This window comes from Grus americana, chromosome Z (assembly GCF_028858705.1).
Source record: "Grus americana isolate bGruAme1 chromosome Z, bGruAme1.mat, whole genome shotgun sequence".
In the NCBI taxonomy this organism is placed as follows: Eukaryota; Metazoa; Chordata; class Aves; order Gruiformes; family Gruidae; genus Grus; species Grus americana.
In genome coordinates, this window is record NC_072891.1 from 39,235,923 (window position 1) to 39,260,555 (window position 24,633).

At 40.1% G+C, this 24,633-nt stretch overlaps 1 protein-coding gene across 4 annotated transcripts in view; it reads right to left on the reverse strand.

Moving 5' to 3' along the window:
• Positions 1-24,633, reverse strand: part of PCSK5 (proprotein convertase subtilisin/kexin type 5) — a 255,951-nt gene that overhangs the window by 46,513 nt on the left and 184,805 nt on the right. For 3 of the 4 annotated variants that reach the window (XM_054810046.1, XM_054810045.1, XM_054810047.1), the window contains 5 exons: positions 24,257-24,372; positions 6,414-6,516; positions 2,961-3,097; positions 804-1,001; positions 390-458 (listed from right to left, as the gene is read on the reverse strand). In XM_054810046.1, coding sequence (XP_054666021.1) covers positions 390-458; positions 804-1,001; positions 2,961-3,097; positions 6,414-6,516; positions 24,257-24,372 — 623 coding nt within the window. Of the gene's footprint in view, positions 1-389; positions 459-803; positions 1,002-2,960; positions 3,098-6,413; positions 6,517-17,551; positions 22,421-24,256; positions 24,373-24,633 lie in introns of those variants that run through there. The other variant, XM_054810048.1, reaches the window with a different exon arrangement.

The following is a 24,633-nucleotide window of genomic DNA, read 5'->3' on the forward strand; positions in this document are numbered from 1 at the left end:
TTTAAGCCCTAGAAAATTCAAACATTTATGATAAAATTCTGTGTCTGACAATGGCTTCAGAAAGTCAGTAAATCTCTCAGCCCGAGTGTGGCATTCAAGTGGGGGGCGGGGGGGGAGAGGGAAAAAAGCACTGCAACTATTAATAAAAAGCACTGCAACTATTAATAGCTAAATTAATACAAAAAATATTCTTATTTATGAGGGAGATAGAATATAGAAATGGTGTTCAAAAATAAATACGCTGGGAAAAATACAGTTTACTTGGTGAGAAAATGCCACAGTGACTAATTGCTCAGCGGCAGGTACAAAGGCTCGTGACAAGAGAGGGAGGAAGAATAATTTTTCCCTACTTTAAGCATAAGGATAAGGTTCATAAAAGGAATATTTACCCAAATTGCAGTTCTGGCATCCATCTGTACATGGTATGCAATCTTCAGAGTCAGGATCTTCCACTTCACCTGTGTTGTGCAAATCACCAATTTTGGGTTAATTCTAGATAATGGAAGGCCAACATTTGGAAGCACTCAGCAAGGTTCCTGGAAATCAGCTTTATCGAAATCCAAAAGGGCAGAAGATTCACAGCAATTTCTTCTCTCATTTATTCTTGTGTAACCCCACTCAATTTGAGGAAAATACTCCTATTTTACATGATATTAGACGAGAATTAGAGGTGGACTTTAAGAACCTCAGGATCAGGTGTGATTGTATATTTGAAAACAAGAAAACAAGAACCAAGACCCTTCACCAGATTTCTGCAACAAATTAAATAGAATACTTGTTAACTCCTACTGAAGGATGCTTACCTTCTCTACAACTATGCTTCTGACATATGTTTTGAGTAAGGTAGTAGCCTCTGAAACATCTTTTGCAGTGGCTGGAGTTCAGGCACACCTCACAGTGGCCAGAGCAAGCCACGCAGGTATGCTCTGAATGGTAGTGACCCGGAGGACAGCTCTCTCGGCACTCCCCGTGGTAGAGGAAACGTTCGATCCCTCTTCTATCTGTATGGCAAACAAATAGGAAAAAGATGTCAGCAACAGAGGGCGTTTGGGCACAAGAAGCAGCTTTACAAAGCAATGGTGTGGCAGCTGATGAGAATTAATATTGTTCACTGACGGCTAGATTTGTACGGTTTTACAGATGAGCTAGAATGTATAGAAGTTTCAGGACCTCAAACCTTCCACGTTCCTGGACATTTATGACATATAAAGATGTCATGCTAGTGAATAATTACTGTTTACATCCATCAGTCTAATAAAATAAGGATCAAGAGATTTCCATTACTGAGTTCCCTTGCACTGAACATACAAGTATTTACACTGTATTGTACATGTGGAAGTAGAATTGCTGTTAGGAAAGCAAAGCTGCCCACTGCGCCTTTGGAAAGGATCAGTCTGTGTCTGTAGTAGGTTAAACGGTAATCCTCATCCTAGTCACAGCTAGACTCTGGAGTCATTTAGATTTGAATCTGAAGAGCAAGCGTGCATCTATTTGCTATCAGAGCAATAGCATTCTCTAGTACAGCAGGAACTGGAGGTCCCCTGCTTCAAATCCTTCTGAATGAAACCTGTGAAAACACCTACAACTCCATGTGCCATGAGCTACAACACAGGGAGTTTTCTAATGGGTTACCCTACAGGATAAATTACATACATTATTGTGCTATGTGAATTTGATTGCTTTAACTATATAGCAAGAATTTGCTTATCATAATTTATTTTTGAAACTGCAGAGAAAGCAGCTATAATAGAGAATAATTGATGCACCATAGCAGAAGTATTCAGACTTTGTTTCTTTTACTTTTCATGTACAAATCTTTACAATGATCTTTTCCAACATGCTGAGGATGTGACTCTCATCAGTGTCTTCATTTCTTGATACACAGAAATACAGAAATTTATATTGCTGTCCACCATAGGGAGAGACTTGGGGAACAATTATACCAACTTCTCCCTCACATTGGACCTGAAGTACCATTTGAAAACTTTGTCTATCCAGTCACATTTCCCAAAGTGAGAAAGTCAGCATCATCATCAGTATGACAAATTAATGCCAGCCATACTAGTGTTTTCTTGTAGTCAAGACACTTTGTACCAAATAAAGCTTGGGCCATTAATGACTAGGGCTGAAATGGAAGTAGCATCTAAAAGGAAAAAGGCTGGGAATCCATTGTGAGTCCTCAGGAAAAAACTCACAAAAATTTCCTCTTTATTAAGTGAATTGAAAGTTAAATCTTAAATACTCATTCCCAAGGGCAGTTCAGGCTAGTTACACACACTTGTATGTAATAGCTTCCAGTTCTTTGCCCATCAGGTTTTACAGAGGCGAGAGGGAATATTTTTTAAAATGGATCTTCAAAAGGAGAAGAGCTGCTTTACCCTTTCTCTCAACCTATAGAAATGTGTCAAAAAGACAAGTTTCTATATGCGTTAGTGCTAAGCTTCTCTGTGCAGGCCCCGTTTGTCCAGCTGTAGGGACGCAGCAGTCTGCGGTGGAACCCACCATGCTTGTTTCCTAGTCTTCCCCAGAGAGATGTTTCGGAAAGAACCCTGGGTCCCTGCCTGCTTGTGCAAGCTTGCTCCATTTCAGTGTAGCAGATACTTTGTAGAGGCTGGGGGAGGCATGTGTGAAGCTTTCTTTTCCAGAGGCAGGCTACATAGGTTTTCTGTACTTTTTTTCCTGTGCTACTCTTTCTGTTTCTGTTAACGTAGCTCCTATTCAAAATATACCAAGGGAAATGCATAAAATGCAAGTACAATGCAGAGTTCTGCTTTCTTGTACTTTTTAAAAAGTAAATTGAGTTCCAACCCCCTTCAGGGTTAAAACAAGATTATGATGCAGATCAGTTGCAAAAGCACTACTTATTTTATTGGCTCTAACAACTGGCCCTGAGAGCAGAGGGAGAAGGGAACTTGAAGGCCAAGGAAGGGGAAAAAACTGCAAGAGGAAATTTTTCTTACCTGTTCCACAAGTGGTGCATTTGTTAGGTTCACTTCCACTGCAGTCCAGGCAGGTATGATGGCACAAATGACATTGTCTTTTGAATTGAAACTTTCCTCTGGGGCATTGCATAACACAGTGACCATCATCAAAGACTCTTTTGAAGCAGAGAGAGGAATAATTACAAATTTAGCAACTACTTATTCTTTAAATTTAAAGGAAACCAGCAAGAAACCCTAGATATTCTTCTTTCACTCTATTTACAAGGGTCTTTCCACTTTACTACTTCATTTTCCTAATCTTATTCATAGTATTCACTACGTGGAAAGTCAGCTGTGTTGACTTTCAACAACCATTGACTTCATCCATGAACCTGGATCTTAGACTTCAGACATTTCTCTGAGATTTTATGGGAAAAATCACCTTTTGGTCCTGCACCTAGATGTCCTTCTATCACAATCCCTGCAGTGTTCACTTATGTCTGTTAGAAGGAAAGCAAGACTTGGTCTTTCTCTGTGAAGGAATGATCCGTCTGTTGAAGTTTCCTATTAGTTTTACTTAAAAGGCTTCCTGTGAACAGTACTATGGCTTCAGTAAAATGACTTTGTACATAAAGTCAAACATCTATCTGAATCTTGGCATGTAGGAACTGCATTTTTAGATTTGCATATCTGCAAACACTTAGGAGTTTTGCTGTTAAATGGTCTCCTTCTGTTGGGTAATGAAATGTTTACTACAGAATCCTTTTATATGATGAAAATTTCTGGTCCATTTTTCACAGCTGCTTAATATCTTCTGATTTTAACTAGTTTGGGAGAAAAGCAGAAAAGCATCAATACAGATATGACTAATAAAAGACTATAAAACAAGTTGGCTAGAATTTGACAGTGTTTTCACTATCAAGAAAATAGGAGAGGAGATATTGTAATCTTCCACACTTATCTGCTTTGACCAGTTTGGTATCTGAGGACTTGGGACTCAATTTCTAGAGAAGCTGAGCACCATTCAGGATCTTAGTACCGATTTTGAGACTATCAGCTTGTCTGTACACCTAGGGAACAGTAGGCTTTCCATAACATTAAGATAGCGCATGCTTCCTTGGAGCCAGCCAATGGCATTAGGGAATGTCTGCAATATGCCTTCATAAATTTAAGTTGCTATGGTCATTGTCAGATTCATTCCAAAAGAAGAGGAGAAAAATATCTGTGAAGTTTAAAACCAATTTTGTCAAATAGTTTTTGAAACCATTTAAAATTTACCATGATTGGAAAAGGCTAAGCTTATGAAGTGTGAAGATGGAAGAATAGGCTATCATGCAAACAGCCTTCCTGAAGTGCACATAACAAAGAAAACTTAGGAATTGATTAATAAGATTTATGAGGCTGAAGGCAGGCTGCTGGAGGGAATCAGGAAGAAGCTCATATGGGTATATGAAGTATTCCACAAACATGTATCTCTGCTCTGGAGTCTGACAGTAAGACAGTCCTGCGCAGACTGTAGCTCCTTCATGTTTAAGACCATTGTCCAGCTCTTTGTGGAGACTGCAGCCCTCTCTGGTTGGTTTCCATGCAAATGGGACAATGTAACAGGAGTACTGGAGGTAGCTGGGCTATGCTTATATGACATGCAAATATTACTGTGCTCTACTACATGTGCTGGCTGTAACGATAGCCATCCTTATCAACAGCTCAGTGGTAAAGCACATTTTTCTTGCTTTTTCTTATGTTGCCCATAATGGAAGACACCAGCAAGTCAGATCTTGTCTCTAACTTTTATAGCTCAAACAGTAAACAGACAGATGAGGAGTTTTGTGAAAACCAATTTGGCTGGACAAAACCCTACAATTCCATAGTTGTTAAAAAATAGGTAACTATTTTAAAAAGTCAAAGAAGAAGATGATCTGACAGTGATTTTATTATGAAATAAGGTGACGTCAACTGCTGAATTTTCACAAAGAACAGGGATTGTTCAGTGTTTTCATTTTCACATTATTTTCAGTAATCCCACCCCCAGGTCTTTTCATTCTTTTCAAAGAGGAAAGGTGTTCCCCTGTAGGAAAGCAGCACTGCTGAATTTTAGTCTGTATTATCTAACGGCCGCTCGTTACTGCCTTCAATAGGCACCATCTGAAGCTTTCAAGAGTGACAGGATTCAGGATTCTGTTTCAATTAAAGAGGTCTATTTCAAGTACATAACAAATAATGTCCATTGGAAGGATTTACGTTTTAGCCTCTGGGTGAGATTTTTCTTTATTATTATTTCTTTTACTACTGAGTGTCCTAATACGACTTTTTCTAACAGCTTTCATAACATGCAGAAGGGGCACAGAAAGCTTTTGGAAACCTTAGATACCAAAATTGAAAACTGTTAGATGATTTGTTATGGGAGAGTCAGCTGCACCCTTCCAAAAGGTCACAGAGATCTCATTACTGCAAACACCTAGGTGGTTTTGCCTAATGGTATTGTTCTGTACCTTCTTTGGTTTGCAAATATCTCAGTGTAAAGCTCACAAAATAGGTTGCAAGGAAACTCAGACAATCTAATTTAAATGCAATTGTGAATCGGAGAAATCCAGCCTGCGGTCCAAAATTCTGCCCAGACTTCCTGTGCTAATGCTATTTCTGACGTAACACACCTTAATTTAATACTGTTTCCTCAGTTATGAATTTGTTTGGACTCCATTCGTCCTGGTGTGTCTTTTATTGGCTTAGTCATATCATAGACATTTGCAGGGTAAATTGCAGGATTGCTTTGGGATTTTTTTCCTCTATTCCTTACAGGATCTATTTCTGATTTCATACCAGTGTAAATATCAGCTGTCTACAATGCAATCCAGTGCAACAGAACCAGAGCTATTGGTGTGAGAATAAAGCTATTGGTAGGACATGAGTTTAAAACCAGTAGACTCCTGGATCTCCTGCAAGATGACCTAAACACAAGCCTCTGATCTGCAATGTCCTGTGGAAAAGCTTCTTTCTAATTCTGTTCACTCCTCGTGGCAGGTTAGAAAAACCAGCCTAACTTAAAACGTCTCAGTTAGGGGTCAATGTTTAAGCTCTATGAATATCTCCTGAATTAGCTGATTGCTAGCTTCAGTGTCCATATTCATGTCTTGTGCCAAACTCCATGGCTGTGTACAACTACAGATGCCCTCGACTCTTGCTAATCTTGTCACTGTTGTGATTCTAGCAATTATGATTTTGAAAGGATGACAATGAAAGAAAGACTATATTTCATGTGTTAGAAGAAAATTTTCTGTATCTGTGGGAATCATCTGGCTAAACATCAACTGCCTGTGTAGCCAGCTGTCTTGTTCGCATAAGACTGATTTTCTCACTTGCCCTGGTTTTGTTTGCCCTAATCGTTGCTTGCTTCTTCAGTGGACTCTGCAAGCTAGTGCTAAAGACCATACAGCCACTTCTCCAGATGATGATGCGAGGTCTTTGTACTGCACTGTGCCAAGAGACAATTACCTTGTAGGTGAGCAGCTGATGCAGTTGTCCAGCTCAGGTCCAATGCACTTCTGACAGGATGCTTCACACAACTGACATTCTTGGGAATCATCAAGATATTCTCCTGGCAGAAAAAAAATTGTTTATTTCAGATCAACATCTCATGTTAAAAAACCCATGTACTAAGCCAGGTTGGAAAATATAATGAGTAAAAGGAATTAGAGCTGTTTTGAATTAGTGAAATGAGCACATTTCCCTGTGGTATCAGGAAAAGAAAGTACTGGGTCCTTCGGGGAACCAGGATACTCAGAATTAGTAGTTTCTAGTCCTTATTTATTTATTTATTTACTTATTTTTTTTTTCCATGTGAATCTGACAGAGTGATTCTTGTTGTTCAGGTTACATCAGCTGAAGTAATGGGACTCTCTAAGATTCATCATGGAGAGTTACATCAAAAGCAGTGCTACCTAGGATTATTCATTACCTAACGTCTTTTGGTGCAGCTGCAACATGCTCCTGACAGCAAGCTGCAGCATAGAGTATGCTGTTATGGCTGTGGAATATGTTACGTGAGTAAGCTTCTATTAGTCAGAGGATGTTGGTGTTTCCCAAACCTCTAGCTATAGCATCTTTTGTACCCCTCCCAAGCCACTGGAAGACTCCACACCTAAAAGACCTAGGCTCTCATTTAGGCTGAATGAAAATTTGGTGCCCAAGCACTGATTTGGAATTGAAAAAAATAATTTTGAATTGAATTGTTGCCTTAAAACTGAGATAAAGATATAAACACTTCCAGATACTCTAGTACTACTATGGTGGTGAAGTGCAAAGTTTGCCTCTTTATTTACTGCATATTAACTAAAATATTGGTACAAATCGGTAAGCTGTACACTTCAGAACTCTCTGAGCAGAGATATTAATTTGGTAAGTAGCATGAATACTATATTTGTGTACAGCATTGTGTGGGGACAGTAAGTCAGTTTATCAAACAGTTATATAAAGCTCGATTGGGTCTTTTATGTCAGTTTGTTATGGGAAAATTTATTCTGAGTCTATATATTTGAGAGAATTGGCTGTTCCTTCATTCTTAAGTAATGGAAGAGGTTGGGCAGAGTCCTATGTAATACATAAACCCTGCAGTTTCTATGGATACTTCAATATGGAGAAACTCTTTCCACTTGCATTGCTGCTGGGAAATCCAGATTTGGCAAACGCAATGAACTTTAGGAGTCAAAATACAAGTGTGGAATGACTTAGGTTTGGCTCTCAGTTGCAATGAGTTCCTTACATTGAAGAGCAAAGGCACTGCACCAGCAACTATTGCTATAAGTGTAAAACGGTGTAGGAAAGAAACGTTTTCTAAAATACTGCAGATTACGTTCTCTATCCCTTGTGTTTTCTACTCCATATTAATCTGTATTGACACATTTTATAATAGTTGAAATCTCTGGTATGACGTATAAGCTAGGATAGTACTTATCATGCTGAAGGGGATGGGAACAGTATAGTTACAAAGGCATACCAACTGGAACGTCCAGCCAGCAGTGGGAGAAAGGTGAAGTACCCAAAATGTACATAAAGATACAATTTTCATTTGGTAAAAGTTTGTGTGTCTCTTGAAGAAAGGAAAAAGGTAAAAGACAAGCCAAAGGCCAGCGACGGAGCCGCATAAAACACGAAGACAGTGCTCCTCAAAGGCTGGTCTGGGATCAGTACTGACTGGGAAGAAGTTCAGAACATGGAGCAAATGAACAGTCTTTTGATGAGATCAGGGAAACAGAAATCTGTGTATGCGTACACATTCACACATTTTTATAGTTGTCGTTACCAAAGAGTATTTTGTATATATATTTTTACGTGCATTTATGTAATCCCACACATGTCCATATAGGCCTAACCTTGAATCGTGTAAATTGACATAATTCCATGGAAGTGGTGTAGCTTTTCTGAACTGCAACACTGTGTCTTGTATGATAGATTACTTTGTAAAGGACTGATGATAAAAACATTATAAATTGTATAGCTGTTTGACATAGAATTCAGCAGGTTCTGAATTTATCCAGATATTACTGAGATAAAATGTTGTATTGATGAATAACTATCACAATACAGAGTATTCATAATTCTCACTGTCTAGAAAAAAAAGACTGAGGCCTGCTGTCCATTAGATCATGAGGTCATTGACAGATTTGCTTAATGTAGGCTTCTTGAGTCTTTCCAATACGTATTCAGAGGGTATAACATGGAATCCCATGATCTCAAATGCTTTATGAGATTTTAAAATATAAATATATGTACACACACACATGTATTTGGACAATACACAACCATGAAAAAATGCGGTATCTGGAAAGTCTTCCTATTGCACGTCTGGTGGCTCAGTGCTTTATACTACCAGCTTTACGTCACTGGGAAATCTGTTAGGGCAACATTATTAAATAATTGCTTCTCTGATGTTTTGTGATCTGTGTTAGAAAACCTTTTTGTTTCTCCAGTGTCTCACTTTATTTGCCCACAAAGCCTGTATGCTTATCCACTGGACCTGAGCTACTAATTCACACACCTCAGCTATGCCCACTCAAATCCTTCCCACATGGTAGAAGTGCTTAGTTTTAAAAGGTTTTTGTTATTTCTTTGTTACGCCTTTCATTGGAAGTGCTGTAATTCATTTCAGCTGTGCTGGAATAGTGCCAGGAAGACCAGTTCCCTGCTTACTTTATCCTCCAAGCTGAAGCATTTTAAAGGGTACTATTATAAGAATGTGCACCAGAAAATAATTACATATTAGGCCCTCTGAATTGCAAGTCACATCTAGAACTGTAGATCTGTCACTAAATGTTAACAAAATAGTTTTTAGTGGATATTCAAAGAGTTAACACTGAAATGCAACTTTAAAGAAGACTTTTAAACTATTCTGCAGGGCAGCTTAACTGTTTGCCAGAGTTCCTTGTGGGTGATACATTTCTTCAGAAATCTTGCTAGATAAAACTAGTTACCAAAGAAAGACTCAACTCTTTTTTTTTTTTTTTCTTCTTTCTTCTGTATTAAAATTCTTTATCTGTCCAACATACGTAATGGGGGAATACTGTCAGCAATGCATCTCAGCTATGCCTTCAGTCAGTCAACGCTCATTAGTTACTTTGGATCATCCCATATTTAACCTTCATTTATTTCTCAATACTGTTACCTTGTTTAAAAACATTTGTCACCTTGTGTAAAAAAAAAGTAACTGAAGGTATTATAGGAATAAGGCTATGATAACAGACATAATGCCTCTTAATGGAAAGATTTTAATGTGTAATTTTTTGTGTCCCTAGTTAGAAATATTTAATTCCACATCTGGGCCATATCAGGTTGCACGCTATGCCTTTGACTGTATGCTAGGGCCCTGCACTTACGCTGAGTTCCTATCAGTTAATATGATGCATTTTAAAATGAAGTAAGAACTATTACCTCCCATTAAAGAGGCAGAAAAACTGACCTGTAGTAAGATCATCAAGTTAGAGTGCAATAGCAAACTAGAACCTGTCTCTCCTGAGTCCCAGACTAGAGCACTGTCATAGTTGCCAGGTTGTTGCTATATTTTTGCATAAGCAAAAATTAAGTGTACAGCCCTTATCTTGTCAGCATTTTTCTCCTGCTTTCCAAAAGCTGTGCCATTCATTCATAGAATCATAGAATGGTTTGGGTTGGAAGGGACCTCAAAGATCATCTAGTTCCAACCCCCCTGCTGCGGGCAGGGACACCCTCCACTAGACCAGGTTGCCCAAAGCCCCATCCAGCCTGGCCTTGAACACTTCCAGGGATGGGGCCTTCACAGCCTCTCTGGGCAACCTGTTCCAGTGCCTCACCACTCTAACAGTAAAGAATTTCTTTCTAACATCTAATTTAAATCGACCCTCCTTCAGCTTAAACCCATTACCCCTTGTCCTGTCACTGCACTCCCTGATAAACAGTCCCTCACCATCTTTCCTGTAGGCCCCTTCAGGTACTGGAAGGCCGCAATTAGGACTCCCCAGAGCCTTCTTTTCTCCAGGCTGAACAACCCCAACTCTCTCAGCCTGTCCTCATAGGAGAGGTGCTCCATCCCTCTGATCATCTTCGTGGCCCTCCTCCGGACTCGCTCCAACAGCTCCATGTCTCTCCTGTACTGGAACCATTGACAGTGCATGGTGTGTCAGGACACCAGTTAGATGAGGATGTGAATTTCCTTGTAAGTTATGCCCGCAGATATACAGTTTTATGTGCTGGCAGTCATAAATTAATCTTTCATTTTTACCCCTCCCATGAGACTTGGTCACTGCAAGTCACATGTTACTTCCCCACTTTTCTTAATCAAAACATCATTTACCTAATTTTAAAAGCTTCATTGGTTATCTCCCATAGCATTGCCTCAGTGGCTTTTCTTTATAATCAATGAAAAAATGGCCTTATTTCCTCCCTTTTGCTTGTTTACTTTCATGGGAACCTGGATATGGATTTTGTACTTGGGCCTTTGTATGTAATCATATGGGTCACAAAGGTTTCACAGAGCAAATAAAGAAACACTGATCAGAATTTTTTTCATCAGTCAGCAGTAAGAACCAAGAGGATTTGGTCTTGGGGAGCTCTCTGCTTTTTCTGTGTTTGGCCTTGATACATTTTATTTTGGCTGGCTGGTGGGATCAGCTCCTTGAGTTTTACTGAAGGAATATTTATCCATAAACCTTAAGTCCATAAGGAACTTAGACTAACCTGCATATAACAAGCCATTAAAATTCACTCTGAGGATACCTCTTAAAGTTACCCCCCTGTTTAGCCCAAAGCTTTAATATTTGATAGATTACAGGTCCTTGAAAGAAATCTTGTCTTCATCTTGAAAATGTTAGGACATGGAGATTACAGCATTTCCTTTCCCCCCAAATTTTGGGCAGTCGTACAAAACTTGAGCCTGGTTTCCAATTATTTGTCTAGCTTCAGCTTTCATTCTCCTGCTAATTATCCTTCTCTACTCAGTGATTTTACATAATGACCAAATTTTTGTCTCCCTATTTGGATGTGCAGAAAAGGCAAAGTTTTGCCTTCATGGGGAAAACTTTGGGGTTCTATGATTTGAGGTGATGAGAGGGATTCAGGATTGGAAGCCTTCTTTTCAAAAGTGCTCTAGGCAGTGATGAACCAGAAGGTTGAATTTAGGATGTTGGTTCCGAAGTCACTGAAGCTCCTCCCTGTGCCAAGGGACAAAGCAGAACCTTGAAAAGGGCTGACCATCTCTTCCTTGAACAGCGGTGTGTGGAGCTGAGTGTGATATAATGATTTTAGGATGAAAGGCCCTTTTGTTGCAGGATTAGCTGAGATCACACAGAGCCTCAGGTTAGCTCTAATCGTGATAGGCGGAAGAGAGGTAACTTCATTTATCAACTACGCTATCTTACACAGCCCTCTATTCTTTCCCCTGCAGAATAAAAATATTTACATTAGCCAAAGCTGCCTTTTTTGCTGACACAAAGGGATTTTTTTCTCCTCTTTATTCTGTGTGTTTCTTCCCTCATTTCTATGTAGTATTTATACAATGGTTGTTAGAAACCCATTGAAGAGCCAGAGCCCTCAGGGGTACTGAGTGGGCATAAATAGACTCCAGACAGACATTTTTTAGTATTTTAAAAAATCAGCTTTAAACCTCCATTTGTACTATTTTTTTTAACATTTTAAAAATCAGCTTTAAACCACCATGTGTACTAATAATTGGATGCCTGGAAGTAAAAGCTGGCTGGGGTCAGGGTTTCTCCCTTGACTGTGTAAGCACAAAGGTCAGAGCCTGGCAAGCTTTTCTGCTGCTCACCTGGAGCCTGAAACTTGACAGTCCCATGAGAAAATGGGAAGGGGAATGGAGCAATCCCCATCTGTATTGCTAATGCTTTGTTCTGTACCCTTCTCACTTCTTGAAAGAGGGGTAAATCCTACGACACTCTCAAAATTTTAGACTGACAATGGGAAAAATCTGCTTAGCCTCTCTATTTCTGGAGCTTCCATGATGGAAATTTCCCTGTCTGATCTTGTCAAGGTTCCTATTTTTTGTGAAGCTCAGTAGCTGGGAAATTCCTAAAGGGCAGTGGAACGGAGACACTTGAATCTCACTGAAAATTATCTTGTCATGCTGATAGTACTGCTTTGGAAATCTAGGTAGTTTTCTGTGAAATATGCAAAAGAAAGGTGGAAGCTGACTGTATACATTGAGTAAAACTGGTGTTATTTGCACCTGGAGTACATTAAAGATAGGATTGCTGGAGGAAAACACGTCATACTCCAGAGGCAACCATGGTAGCACGGCATCTTTCTCCTAAGTTATACGACAAGGAGTAATTTGTATAGAGTCTTCCCTGTCCACAGGATTTCTGCAGTTGGAGTTGGATAAATGTAAACCTAAAACAGGATTAAAGGTGGGGCAGGGACAGGTGACACTGTAGTGGGGGTATGCTACAGGCCACTTGACCAGGAAGATCAAGTGGATGAGGCCCTCTATAGACAGATAGGAGCAGCCTGATGGTCACAAGCCCCAGTCTTCATGTGGGACTTCAACCATCCCAATATCTGTTGGAGGGACAACGCAGCAAGGCATTAGAACTTCCTGGAATGCACTGATGATAACTTCACTCTCCAAGTGATAGAAGAGCCAATGAGGAGAGGTGCAACGCTGGACCTTGTTCTCACCAACAAGAAGGGGCTAATTGGGGAATGTGAAGCTCAAGGGCAGCCTTGGCTGCAGTGACCATGAAATGGTGGAGTTCAAGATCCTCAGGGCAGCGAGGAGGGTGCACAGCAAGCTCACTACCCTGGACTTCAGGAGAGCAGACGTTGGCCTCTTCAGGGACCTGCTTGGCAGAGTACCATGGGACAAAACCATGGAGGGAAGAGGGGCCCAAGAAAGCTGGTTAGTATTCAAGGATCACCTCCTCCAAGCTCAGGAGTGATGCATTCCAACAAAGAGAAAGTCAGGCAAAAACATCGAGAGGCCTGCATGGACGAACAAGGAGCTCCTGGACAAACTCAAACACAAAAAGGAAGCCTACAGAGGGGGGAAGCAAGGTCAGGTAGCCTGTGAGGAATGCAGAGAAATTGTTTGAGCAGCCAGGGATCAGGTTAGAAAAGCTAAAGCCCTGATAGAATTACATCTGGCCAGGGACATCAAGGACAATGTCTATAGGTATGTTAGCGATGAAAGAACGAGTAGGAAAAATGTAGACCGTCTCCAGAAGGAAATGGGAAACCTGGTTACTTAAGATATGGAGAAAGCTGAGGTACTTACAATTTTTTTGCCTTAGTCTTCACCAACAAGTGCTCTAGCCACACCGCTCAAATCACAGAATGTAAAGGCAGGGACTGGGAGAATGAAGAACTGTCCACTGTAGGGGAAGATCAGATTCAAGACCATCTAAGCAACCTGAAAGTGCACAAGTCCATGAGACCTGATGAGATGCATCTGTGGGTCCTGAGGGAACTGGCAGGTGAAGTTGCTAAGCCACTCTCCATCATATTTGAGAAGTCCTGGCAGTCTGGTGAAGTTCCCACTGACTGGAAAAGGGGAATTATAACCCCCATTTTTAAGAAGGGAAAAAAGGAAGACCGAGGGAACTACAGGCTGGTCAATCTCACCTCCATGCCTGGCAAGATTATGGAGCAGACCCTCCTGGAGACTATGCTCAGGCACATGGGAAATAAGGAGGTGATTGGTGACAGCCAACACAGCTTCAAGGACAAATCATGCCTGACAAATTTGGTGGCCTTTTACGATGGTGTTACAGCATTGGTGGATAAGGGAAGCACAGCTGACGCCATCTACCTGGACTTGTGCAAAGCATTTGACACTGTCCCGCATGACATCTTTGTCTCTAAATTGGATTGGATTTGATGGATGGACCACTCAGTGGATAAGGAATTGGCTGGATGGTTGTACTCAAGGTGTTGCAGTCAACATCTCAATGTCTAAGTGGAGAACAGTGATGAGTGGCATTCCTAAGGGGTCAGTACTGGGACCAGCACTGTTTAACATCTTTTGGTCATATGGATAGCAGGATCGAGTGCACCCTCAGCAAGTTTGCTGACGACACCAAGCTGTATGGTATGGTCGACACGCTGGAGGGAAGGGATGCCATCCAGAGGGACCTTGACAGGCTGGAGAGGTGGGCCCATGTGCACCGCATGAAGTTCAACAAGGCCAAGTGCGAGGTCCTGGACATGGATTGGGGCAATCCCAAGTACAACTACAGGCTGGGTGGAGAATGGATTGAGAGTAACCCTGAGGAGAGGGACTTGGGACTGTTGGTTGATGAGAAGCTCAACATGAGCCAGCAGTATGCGCTTGCAGCCCAGAAAGCCAACCGTATCCTGGGCTGCATCAAAAGAGGTGTGACCAGCAGGTTGAGGGAGGTGATCCTGTCCCTCTACTCCGCTCTTGTGAGACCCCACCTGGAGTACTGCGTCCAGCTCTTGGGGCCCCAGTACAGGAGAGACACTGAGCTGTTGGAGCGAGTCCAGAGGAGGGCCACGAAGCTGATCAGAGGGCTGGAGCCCCTCTCCTATGAAACCAGGCTGAGACAGTTGGGGTTGTTCAGCCTGGAGAAGAGAAGACTCCAGGGAGACCTTATAGCAGCCTTCCAGTACCTGAAGGGGGCCTATAAGAAATCTGCAGACAGACTGTTTACAAGGGCATGTAGGGATAGGATGAGAGGTAACGGCCTTAAGCTGAAGGAGGGTAGATTTAGATTAGATACTATGATGGTGGTGAGGCACTGGACCAGGTTGCCCAGAGAAGTTGTGGATGCCCCCTCCCTGAAAGTGTTTAAGACCAGGTTGGATGGGGCTTTGGGCAACGTGGTCTAGTGAAGGGTGTCCCTGCCCATGGCAGAGGGGTCGGAACTAGCTGATTTTTAAGGTCCCTTCCAACCCAATCCATTCTATGATTCTATAACTGTATGAAATTGGAAGAGCTGGATGTCTTAGGGCAGTGTTGTCTTAAACAGAAAGACCCCTGCACAGAGTGTTTGTACTGGAGATCTCCAACTTAAGCAGGGTTTGGACACAGATGTGCTGATCTGCTGATAACTGGGCAAATTTCAGCAGCCAAAGTATTGCACCAACAAGCTGTAACAACATAGATTTATACTGCTAATCAAATGCAATTTCTGTTTAATTTGAGGGAGAGGAACATATATTAAAACCTGAAAGAAATCTGCCCAAAAGATACAAGTTTATCTCCTTGGAAGTAAGGAGCAGACCAAATTAAGTCTTTTAATGAGAGATATAAAGGAGTAAATTTTATTCCTATTTGTAAGTCTTCAGCCAACTCAATACCTTTATATTGGTGATCTCCCCTTGCTTAAAATCTCCCCTGGTTCCTTGTCTCCACTATTTCAAGAATAGCCAAGGTAATCACTTTTGATGATTACCCTGGAAAGCAGTCTTGGATGATCCCTTTAACGATCACATATTCTATGCTGAGTGTGCCGAAATGGGTAAACCGTACAGCCCTTCTAACTCAGATATAGCTGGAGAGAGAGACTTTGTGGCACTGTTTTGCTATGGGAGCTCTCTGAACTCTCTTTGAAGCCTTGGGATTGAAAGCATTCAGGGAGGCTGTGCTATAGGCAGACCCAGCCAGAGCAGCATTTACACCAGTTCAGTATGGCCTTGCTCTTGGAGAAGGAAAAGGGGCTACTATATTTGGGAATCGATATTTGAGTTATTTCTGTCTTTTTATCAAGTGGCATTGCACAGAATGGCACATTAGCATGGTCACAAGCACCATGGCTGACAGCAACGCGGTCCATGGGGACTGGCAATCAGGTACCAGGCTTTTCTTCCAACCCTCATCTCAAAGAACATCTGCAGGCATCAGGAGGAGGGCAGTGGGCAGGCCAAGGACAATTGTAAATTGAAAAGATATGCAGTATTATCGGAATTGTAACTAAATCACACTAGTCATGCTCCAGTGAACATTCAATGCTATTATTGAGTTTGCATGATGGAGCCATTAATTCTCCTCGGGTAAATAAATATTCACCGCCTGTCAATGTTCTTGCTTCTCCCCTCCCCAGGCTGATTGGAAAAATGGGTACTTAATCAGCTTATTGTGTAACACCATAAAGCAAAGATGTCTACTGTGTTTTGTGATGGGACAGTATTTTTTGCTTTGAAAAGTGATGTTGTTTTCCCAGAAGACCTTCAACAAATCCATCCCCCAAACACTGAGAAACACTGACAAATAAATGATTGTACAAGGGGCATTCTTCTAAGCTGTGCCTTGCCCATCTTTGGCAGCAAATGCATGAGCTGCTCATAAAAAAGAGATGTAACAAAATCCAGCCTTTGGTGTGGCATTGAGAGGCTGCATTTGTTGCTTTACTGGAATTATCTTCTTTTTAAATGCTTAAAGCCTTCTCACCATAATATGCTTTTCTTTGACTACATTTCCCATGCTAGAAGTGAAAATTGGCTCCGTTTTTATGCAAAAAACATTGCCTTCTAATCCAGAAAGAAAGTCCTTCCAGGATAATTTGAGTTATAGTTTTGACTATTAAAATATAATTCTGTGGTGGTGTCTGCTACCCTTGCACAGCAAGTGAACATTACTGCAATCTCTCTGCCTTTATCCAGAACAGTTTCCCTAGTAAGACCCAATGTTACTGCACTCTGAGACTTCACAGAAATGTCCCAGGACTTCAATAGATCTGAAACATCTTTGCTCATCAATGTGGAACCAATGGTAGAAATGCAGGTGGTGTTTGCACTTCCACTGGTTGGACGCAATCCTAAGGTTCAGAGCCTTAGTTTGTTCTCAGGGACATTGTGTTGCTACCCACAATTCTTTAGTCCTTGCTAATGAGGTGGATTTAAGCCCCAATACACTCTCACAACTGGAGGTAGTAAATAATCAGCTAATCGATATCATGAAAAATTGAAATCTCCCAAGATAGTTTAAGACAAGTAAATAAAAATTATGCCAAGCAGAAATCAGTGTTTCCCCTGTTAAACAAAATGTTCATCAAAAATACATTTCCAACCTTCTTTTTCTTCATATATTGAAACTGCATATTCTGAACAAGCTCATGCAAGTTGTTGTTGGTGTCAGTTTCTTTTTGATGAAAACTTGACTAGGATTTTTCTTTGTATGCTGTAAAACTTTTTAATGCTTGCTTAAAATATTTTGCACAAACATCTAATGGCAGAACTTTTCTTGATTCATTCTGTACCAATGACAAGACAATGGCATATCCAATATAAATATAAGGCATGATAATGGATCACAGACAAGTTATTGTTCCGCGAGTTGCACTGAAATTGAAAGCTTTGACTCATACAAGCAGTCACTTAAATGTCTTTACAGGAATTTTGAATTTATAACAGGCCTTCTTACAGTCATTCAGTTCATTAAATAATTTCATTTAAAAGTAGCAGATAGTTACCTAAAGTGGCCACTCATACAGATAATGCTCACTCTGGTTGTGATGCGCCTATTAAAACAATTAACTTTGTCATCACCAGTTGCAAGTTGTAGTTAGTGATTGGTGAAACTGCTGTAGTCAGCTCTAGTATCTCTGTATATAGGTTTACTCATCTTCAAGGCTCAGACTGTCATACCTCTTATCATTACCTGACAATGTGGAAAAAGCAGCAGCCCTGCTATTACACAATATATTCAGTAGCAAGGGTTGCTCAGAATTTCACAGGACATTGGAAAGTTGCAATCCCTATAGAAATTGGGGTAGTCTGTAAGGTTTCATAGGGAAATCTTTATTAGAAAGGTGTTCTCCACAGAAAGAGGCAGGATGTACCAGTGGAGATTGGTGTGTGGGTAGGCAGGGTCTAAGCCAAGAGCCACAGGAGCTACTGGTCAGAAGCATAAGGTTTCCACTGATATATCCTGTGAGGTATCTGATTTGCTGATCCCACAACACTGGTGTGTGGCTAGGCTAGCTTGCTGCAAGTAGAAAGGGAGTAAGGTTGTAATGCCATTGCAGAAAAGGAAACCTTCTATTATAAAATGAGTCCCTCACACAACAGGCTTCTGCAGCATGTTCTGCAGGTCTGGGGCATTGTAAACTTTTTCCTGGTTAAAAATAGTGTTAGCACATGTATGAGACATATTTTCTTTTGGACTAAAGCTGTCACTGTCTTTGAGACTTTTAGTAAAGAAGAGGTCTACTTGGGGGTCCAGTTTGCATTTAAATCATGATTGTCTAAGGATTCTCCTAGACAGACATGAACTTGCAAATACTTTACCATGGAAGTGACATGTCTTAACTAGGAGAGCATCTTCAATTTGTCATTGCTTTTTGGCTTGTGATATTACTAAGGCAGAAATCAATGGACAGATTTGGGCTGATTGCCATCCACCGTCCTTTCAGATATGGAGAAAAGTATCATTTTGTGCATACTTAGCAGCTTCTGATCTTCATAAAATGGTCCATGTCTGTTCTGTATGCCAACAACAGTGTCAAATACTGAACACTCCAAACTACTCACCATTGACTCAGAGAGGGAGGATCGATCACCTAATAAAACTCTGCAGCTGGGAACAAACTAGCTTCCTTCAACTGCAATCCCATTGCTGCAGCAATCCTCTTATACAAGGATTAACTATACTGTTGCTTACGAATTCTGCTTGCATCTGGCCACTGCTATTAAGGCATCACAAATAAAAATGACCAAAGAGTCTGAGCTGACACCATAAGGTACTGGTTTTCAGACTAAAACTCAGTTCTATGCTTACTTGTCTATGAGACTTCACAGGTCAACATTTACAGATATGCCCTCTAGAGCAGACTTCTTTTGCCAGAGCTATAAGAAGTTTATTATCAGTCTTTGTATGTTTCCTACCCAAAGAAGATGAAATCTTGACAATAAAAGACACCATGATTGTCTGAATTTCTCATGCCGGTTGGAAGATGAAGGTGGGGTGGGAGCTGAAAGAAGCAGCTCTTCTTATTGTATTGTTGTAAGGGTTAGGGCAACCTTTTTTCCAGGTGTGGTCCTACCAAAATACAGTTAAGAATGTGCCATCCCACATACACTTGCTCCCAGGACTGACAGGGAATGATGACCTAACTCCTTGTTTTGAAAAAAAATTAGAGACAATGAGATGTTTAAGGCTGAAAAGTGAGTGGTTGTTTTTTTCAGGAAATTCTTTACACGGCCTCAGCGAACATGCTTAAAATGTCATCTAAATATATGACTTCTTGGATAAGATGCCACTCAGGTCTCCACTCAGGTTGTAGGACTAAGTGGGAAATGAATGAGAGCATCACCTAATGCCAATGGATGATCTCATCCTGCGGGGGTCACATATAAGTCTACATGGAGCCCTTTTGATCTGCTGGCAAGGACAGACAGTCTGGGGTTGTGATCTCAAGTGTGCGGGATGTGAGTATCAGCAACTGAACAGACATCAGTATCTCACTGTGCAAATGGCCATGTATGACTGCAAAGATGAAACCTTCCTCCTAAACTGTCTGAGCCAATAGGTAGTTAGACATTTCACTTTTTAATCCTAAGCATGCAAAATATTAGACCCATCACAAACTCTTGTTTGGTCAGAGTAAGCCAACGTTGCTACCCTCTAGGGTTCAGACATGTCTGTACTGCTACTACACAAAAGGTGACCTCCATGGAAACCACATATTTCTGCAATCATAAATTTCATCACTTAAAACAACAAAAAAATCTACAATAAAATTAAACACGCTTACCCTCCCAATTTGTTTCAATGACCTGTGTGTGATATCTAAGAGTGCTATACCATAAAGCTACCTGTGGCCTTCATCAAAGACACTTTACATACAGATTATCAACATGTTTTTCCAGACCAAAAGAACAGAAATTTTGGTTAATTTAATAGAAAAAATAAAATATGGAATAACATTGATTTTGGCCAATATCAATTACAACAGAACTACCCTATTTTACAAATAACAACTGAACGTTTTACACATGTACAGTATTTTTTTTTCAGTAAAAGTGAATTTGGATATAACAATGTGTCAGGTTTTTTTTAAAAGAAAACAAAGATATTAATTTCTTCTCTATAATATGTTAGAGACATTTGTAAGTATCCAAACAAATTCTTTACAATCCATTACATAATTAAATCTCAATTATGAATATATATTTATATATAACATATATATAATATTAACTTAAACTTTGAAAGCATTATGTTCTAGTTAAACATGTTATACTGAGAAATGAGGCAGTAACAGACTAGTAGTTAAACTAGCACAAATTGAACTCTCTTAAATTTGAATGTTTATCAGGAAATTTGCAATGGGCACCAAAGGAGCTTGACTGGCCCCCTGTCATACCGAAGCAGGGTGTAATAATTTATCTGCTCTCTGCTAAAGGTGGCACATTACCTCTATAGGTTTGTATCCATTTGTTTGTAAAACTTCCTCAATTTTTCTTGATCCTCTTTATTTTCTAACATTTACATGCTTAAACACCTGCAATGCATTTTCTATTTGTGTGTCCTGGGAAAATAACTGAGAAAGACACTTTGCACTTTTTAAGTATTATCCCCTGAAAGCAGTATCTTTGAAGTTCAATTTTCTGTTTTACTGCTAAATGACTGTCTTTTGAACAGTATGCTAAGTGAAGCTGATGAAGATATATTAAACGGAAATTTGTACTGGCAGCCATGTGCATGGGTGAAGAGAGAAAGGCAGGGGCCGCTTCTCTCACCACCCAGGATGGTCTTACAGTGAGGTAACTCCATTGGCCTCAGCAGAACTATTCCTGCTGAAATTTTCATTGTAAGCAGTTAAAAGCAGATTCAGGCCCATCATGACACAATTGTTACACCAAGAGAACCATTGATTTATTGATATAATTATTCCTGGAGATGCATTTGGCACAATTATAAATCCAGTCCTGTAAACACATCCTGTCGCATATAGTCACACTGGCATTTACATATGGGCACTATGAAATAGCTCCACATATCTGTATGATAATATCCCCTTTTTTTGTGAACGTTACAAGACAACAATAATTTATGAATACTTCTTACATGTTAGCAATGCTTTCTGACTTCTGAGCGTATACATTACTCTCACTTAGGCAAACCAAGAGAAGTAGTATTGTTTTGAATTTGTTCACTACAGGAACAATTTTTTTTTTTAAAGTTTATTTGAAATAGCTTTGACAATTTAAAAAAATAAAATAAAAATCCTAGCATATCTGTTAATAAGCTAGCTGTCTAAAAATGAAATCTATATGACCAAAACCACATTTTGGGCAAACATATATACATACTGCATGTGATACAAAAAACAGCACACAGCAGAAGAAGAAAGAAATGTGTGCAGAAATGTTCACTTTTCTTTTTTTAAATACTGTTACAAAAGGGGCAGAACTGAGTCCTGCAATTAATGATGTTTCTGATCCCCTCAGGAACTCAAGTTCCCCCTGTCAATACACATAGCACAAAAAAGACTAATGCAAACATTTTTGTATTGTTTAGTTTTAATCCATGTAAACTTGTGTTGTATTCTTGAAACACTCTTTAAACATCTTGAAGGGGAAAGAAGCAGGAAAAAAAGGGAAGAAAAAGGACCTTCAAAAAACAGGAATAATCCTAAGGTTGACAGGAAATCAAATCATGAGTTAAATGTTAATTTTGGCATCAAATGCTTTGGTCACACAATACTGACTCTGTGATCCTGGATGCTCAGCTCTAGACATCCAGTTATGAAAGGTAGGCGTGTTGTAGTTTTTCCATTTAAGTTCCAACAAACAGTTCACCATCTCCCCAGACAAAGAAGGGGGAGAAAGAGAGGTGGCTTTCTTTTTTTTTTCTTTTTTTTTTCCTTTTTTCCTTTTTCAATAATACGGATTAATCTATAAGTCTACAGGAGCAGGAGGACGCTGGGAGGTGTCAGTTCACCCCTTGTGCGTACATGTTCTGCAACACAATTGCTGAAGCACTTTCCGCTGGCAGAGATTGTTCTTTTTCACCAGCATACAGAATCCTCCCTCGGCCCAGGACTCTTCCGTGGCTTCCGGAGGGCAGCAGCAAGAGAAGGAGGGGAGGTTGAAGGTTTGGAGAGCATGGCGTGTACAATGGAGGAAGGTTTAATTGGTCAGATAGGCAGATTTGGTTGAAGAGACCATTCAGGAGCAGGTAGTAAGTAGGAAATTTGGTCCATCAAAAGGAATTTCAGTCAACAACATTTTTTAACATTTTTTTTTTTCAGGAAGAGATATTGTGTGGTCCGACAGGGAATGATTGGTATCCATTTGTGAAAAGGAAAAAAAAGATTAGAAAGAGAATAATTAGAAAACAGTGATATTTACAGCAAAGGAATTTGTTCTCAATTTTTATGAATCAAAAGAAAAAAACAGTCAAATCACAGAAAAAGGATAAAACATTCCCAACAGAAATGCAAATCCTATAGAGTGAGTTAGACTAGTAATCAATGCTTGATTGTCAGGCAATGAAATGAGACCCTTTATGCTCAGTAAATTAACAGAATTCCGCTACTCCACCCCCCACCCCCCTCCAAACTTCTGGACTTTCCTTGGCTATCCTGGACTGCTGAGAACATGTGCTGTGGTGGTATCCAGCACGGTGCATTGCAGTTGCCTGAAGGCCCACACACTGATGCGTTTGTTGCCCTTTCAAGACAGCTGCACTTGGAAGAATGGGGGACACGGTACTGAGATGGGGTGTCCCCAGTCTTGGGGAACTACGTGTGTATCTGATTGAAGTTGCATGTGTATAAATGAAGACAGATTTATCCAACCATGTTAAAGATGAAACTGGTATGTCAAATGTTTGCATTGCAGAATTCACCTGCAATACCATACTGAGACTGTGGTTACTCAAAACTTCCTTTTTCCATCTATATCTGATCTTCTCCGGACTTGCTCTAGATTACAATGACAATTCTAATGTCCTGATGTGAAAATGTCTCATGAGTGGTTTACCAGTACCTGTAATGTAATTTTGTGACGGACAGGATACTTTTCAAAGTTTGAAGGCCTAAATTATCACAGGAGCTGTACAGGTCCACAAAATCAGGACTCAACCCTGCACCCTTTTTTTTTTTCCTTATTTTTAAGTCTTCGGTAAAACTCTTACTAAATCCAGCAGAAGAGTCATTGTTAGCTTTAAATACATCTGATGTCAGGTATCTTCCATATGGCTTAACACTGGGGTTTGTTCTGGTAAAATTTTCCTGTTGGACTGCACTTGTTGGGCTGTATCTACAAGTAATTCATAAGGTAACATTTTCAAGGAAGCATGATGTTATCTAAGTGTCTCTGTGACATTGAAAGGAATGAATATTACTGAATAATTAAGCCAATCATATGCAATAAGAATGCTATCTTGGTTGCCACAGAGAACTTTGAGGAGGTTCAAATCTCCACCACAAACTGGGTGCTCCCTATTTCAGAATTCTTTTGTTCTCATTACTCTTTCACATAATTCAAGCAATACTACAGGCATTTAACATTCTTTTTACTTACCAGCATTTACACAGTTTAAAGTGGTGAAATAGATGAATGTGATTCTACTGATAGTACAGGAGGGTCATCATATAAAAAACTTTTGAAAGCAATGGCTTTTGAAAAAGAGATAAGGAAGAAAAAGTAGGTTGTTGGCAGGGGTGAAACTTTTATATGAAATTCAGGTAAAGTGGATGTGACTAATCTTGTTAACACACATAAATGTAGTTTTCTCCTTTTCATAAACCTGAAAAAATTAAGAAGTAATGTAGACCTCAAATCAAGACTGTAACAGAAGAAAAGGAACAGACCAAACCAACTCAATATATGTAAAAGAAGAAGCTGGCAGTTGTAAAACCATCTTTTCAGAGAATTGCACTCACCATCCTTGCAGACTGTTCCCACTACACAGACACCAGTGTCTAGGTTATAGCCACTTGGACAGCTCGTACAGTTTCTATCTCCTTGACCACTGCAATCCAAACAGCTGGCATCGCATCTGAAAGACAATGGCAGGAGCTGGTCTTACAGCCTCACCAAATACAAGAGTTCCTAGGAGACCTCTTCTGTATTGCAAAGGGCTTATTTGCTGTTTCTAGAGGTATCGGCTGCTCTAATGATAATAATAACAAAAAATAGTTAACTTCCTTTCAACCCAGACCTGCCTTTTTCCTCCAACCACTTTCTATTCACACTTTTTTACTAAGTAGCTGCATTATTGCAGTATTTTGGAACTATGCAGACGTAAGCAACAAAAGTA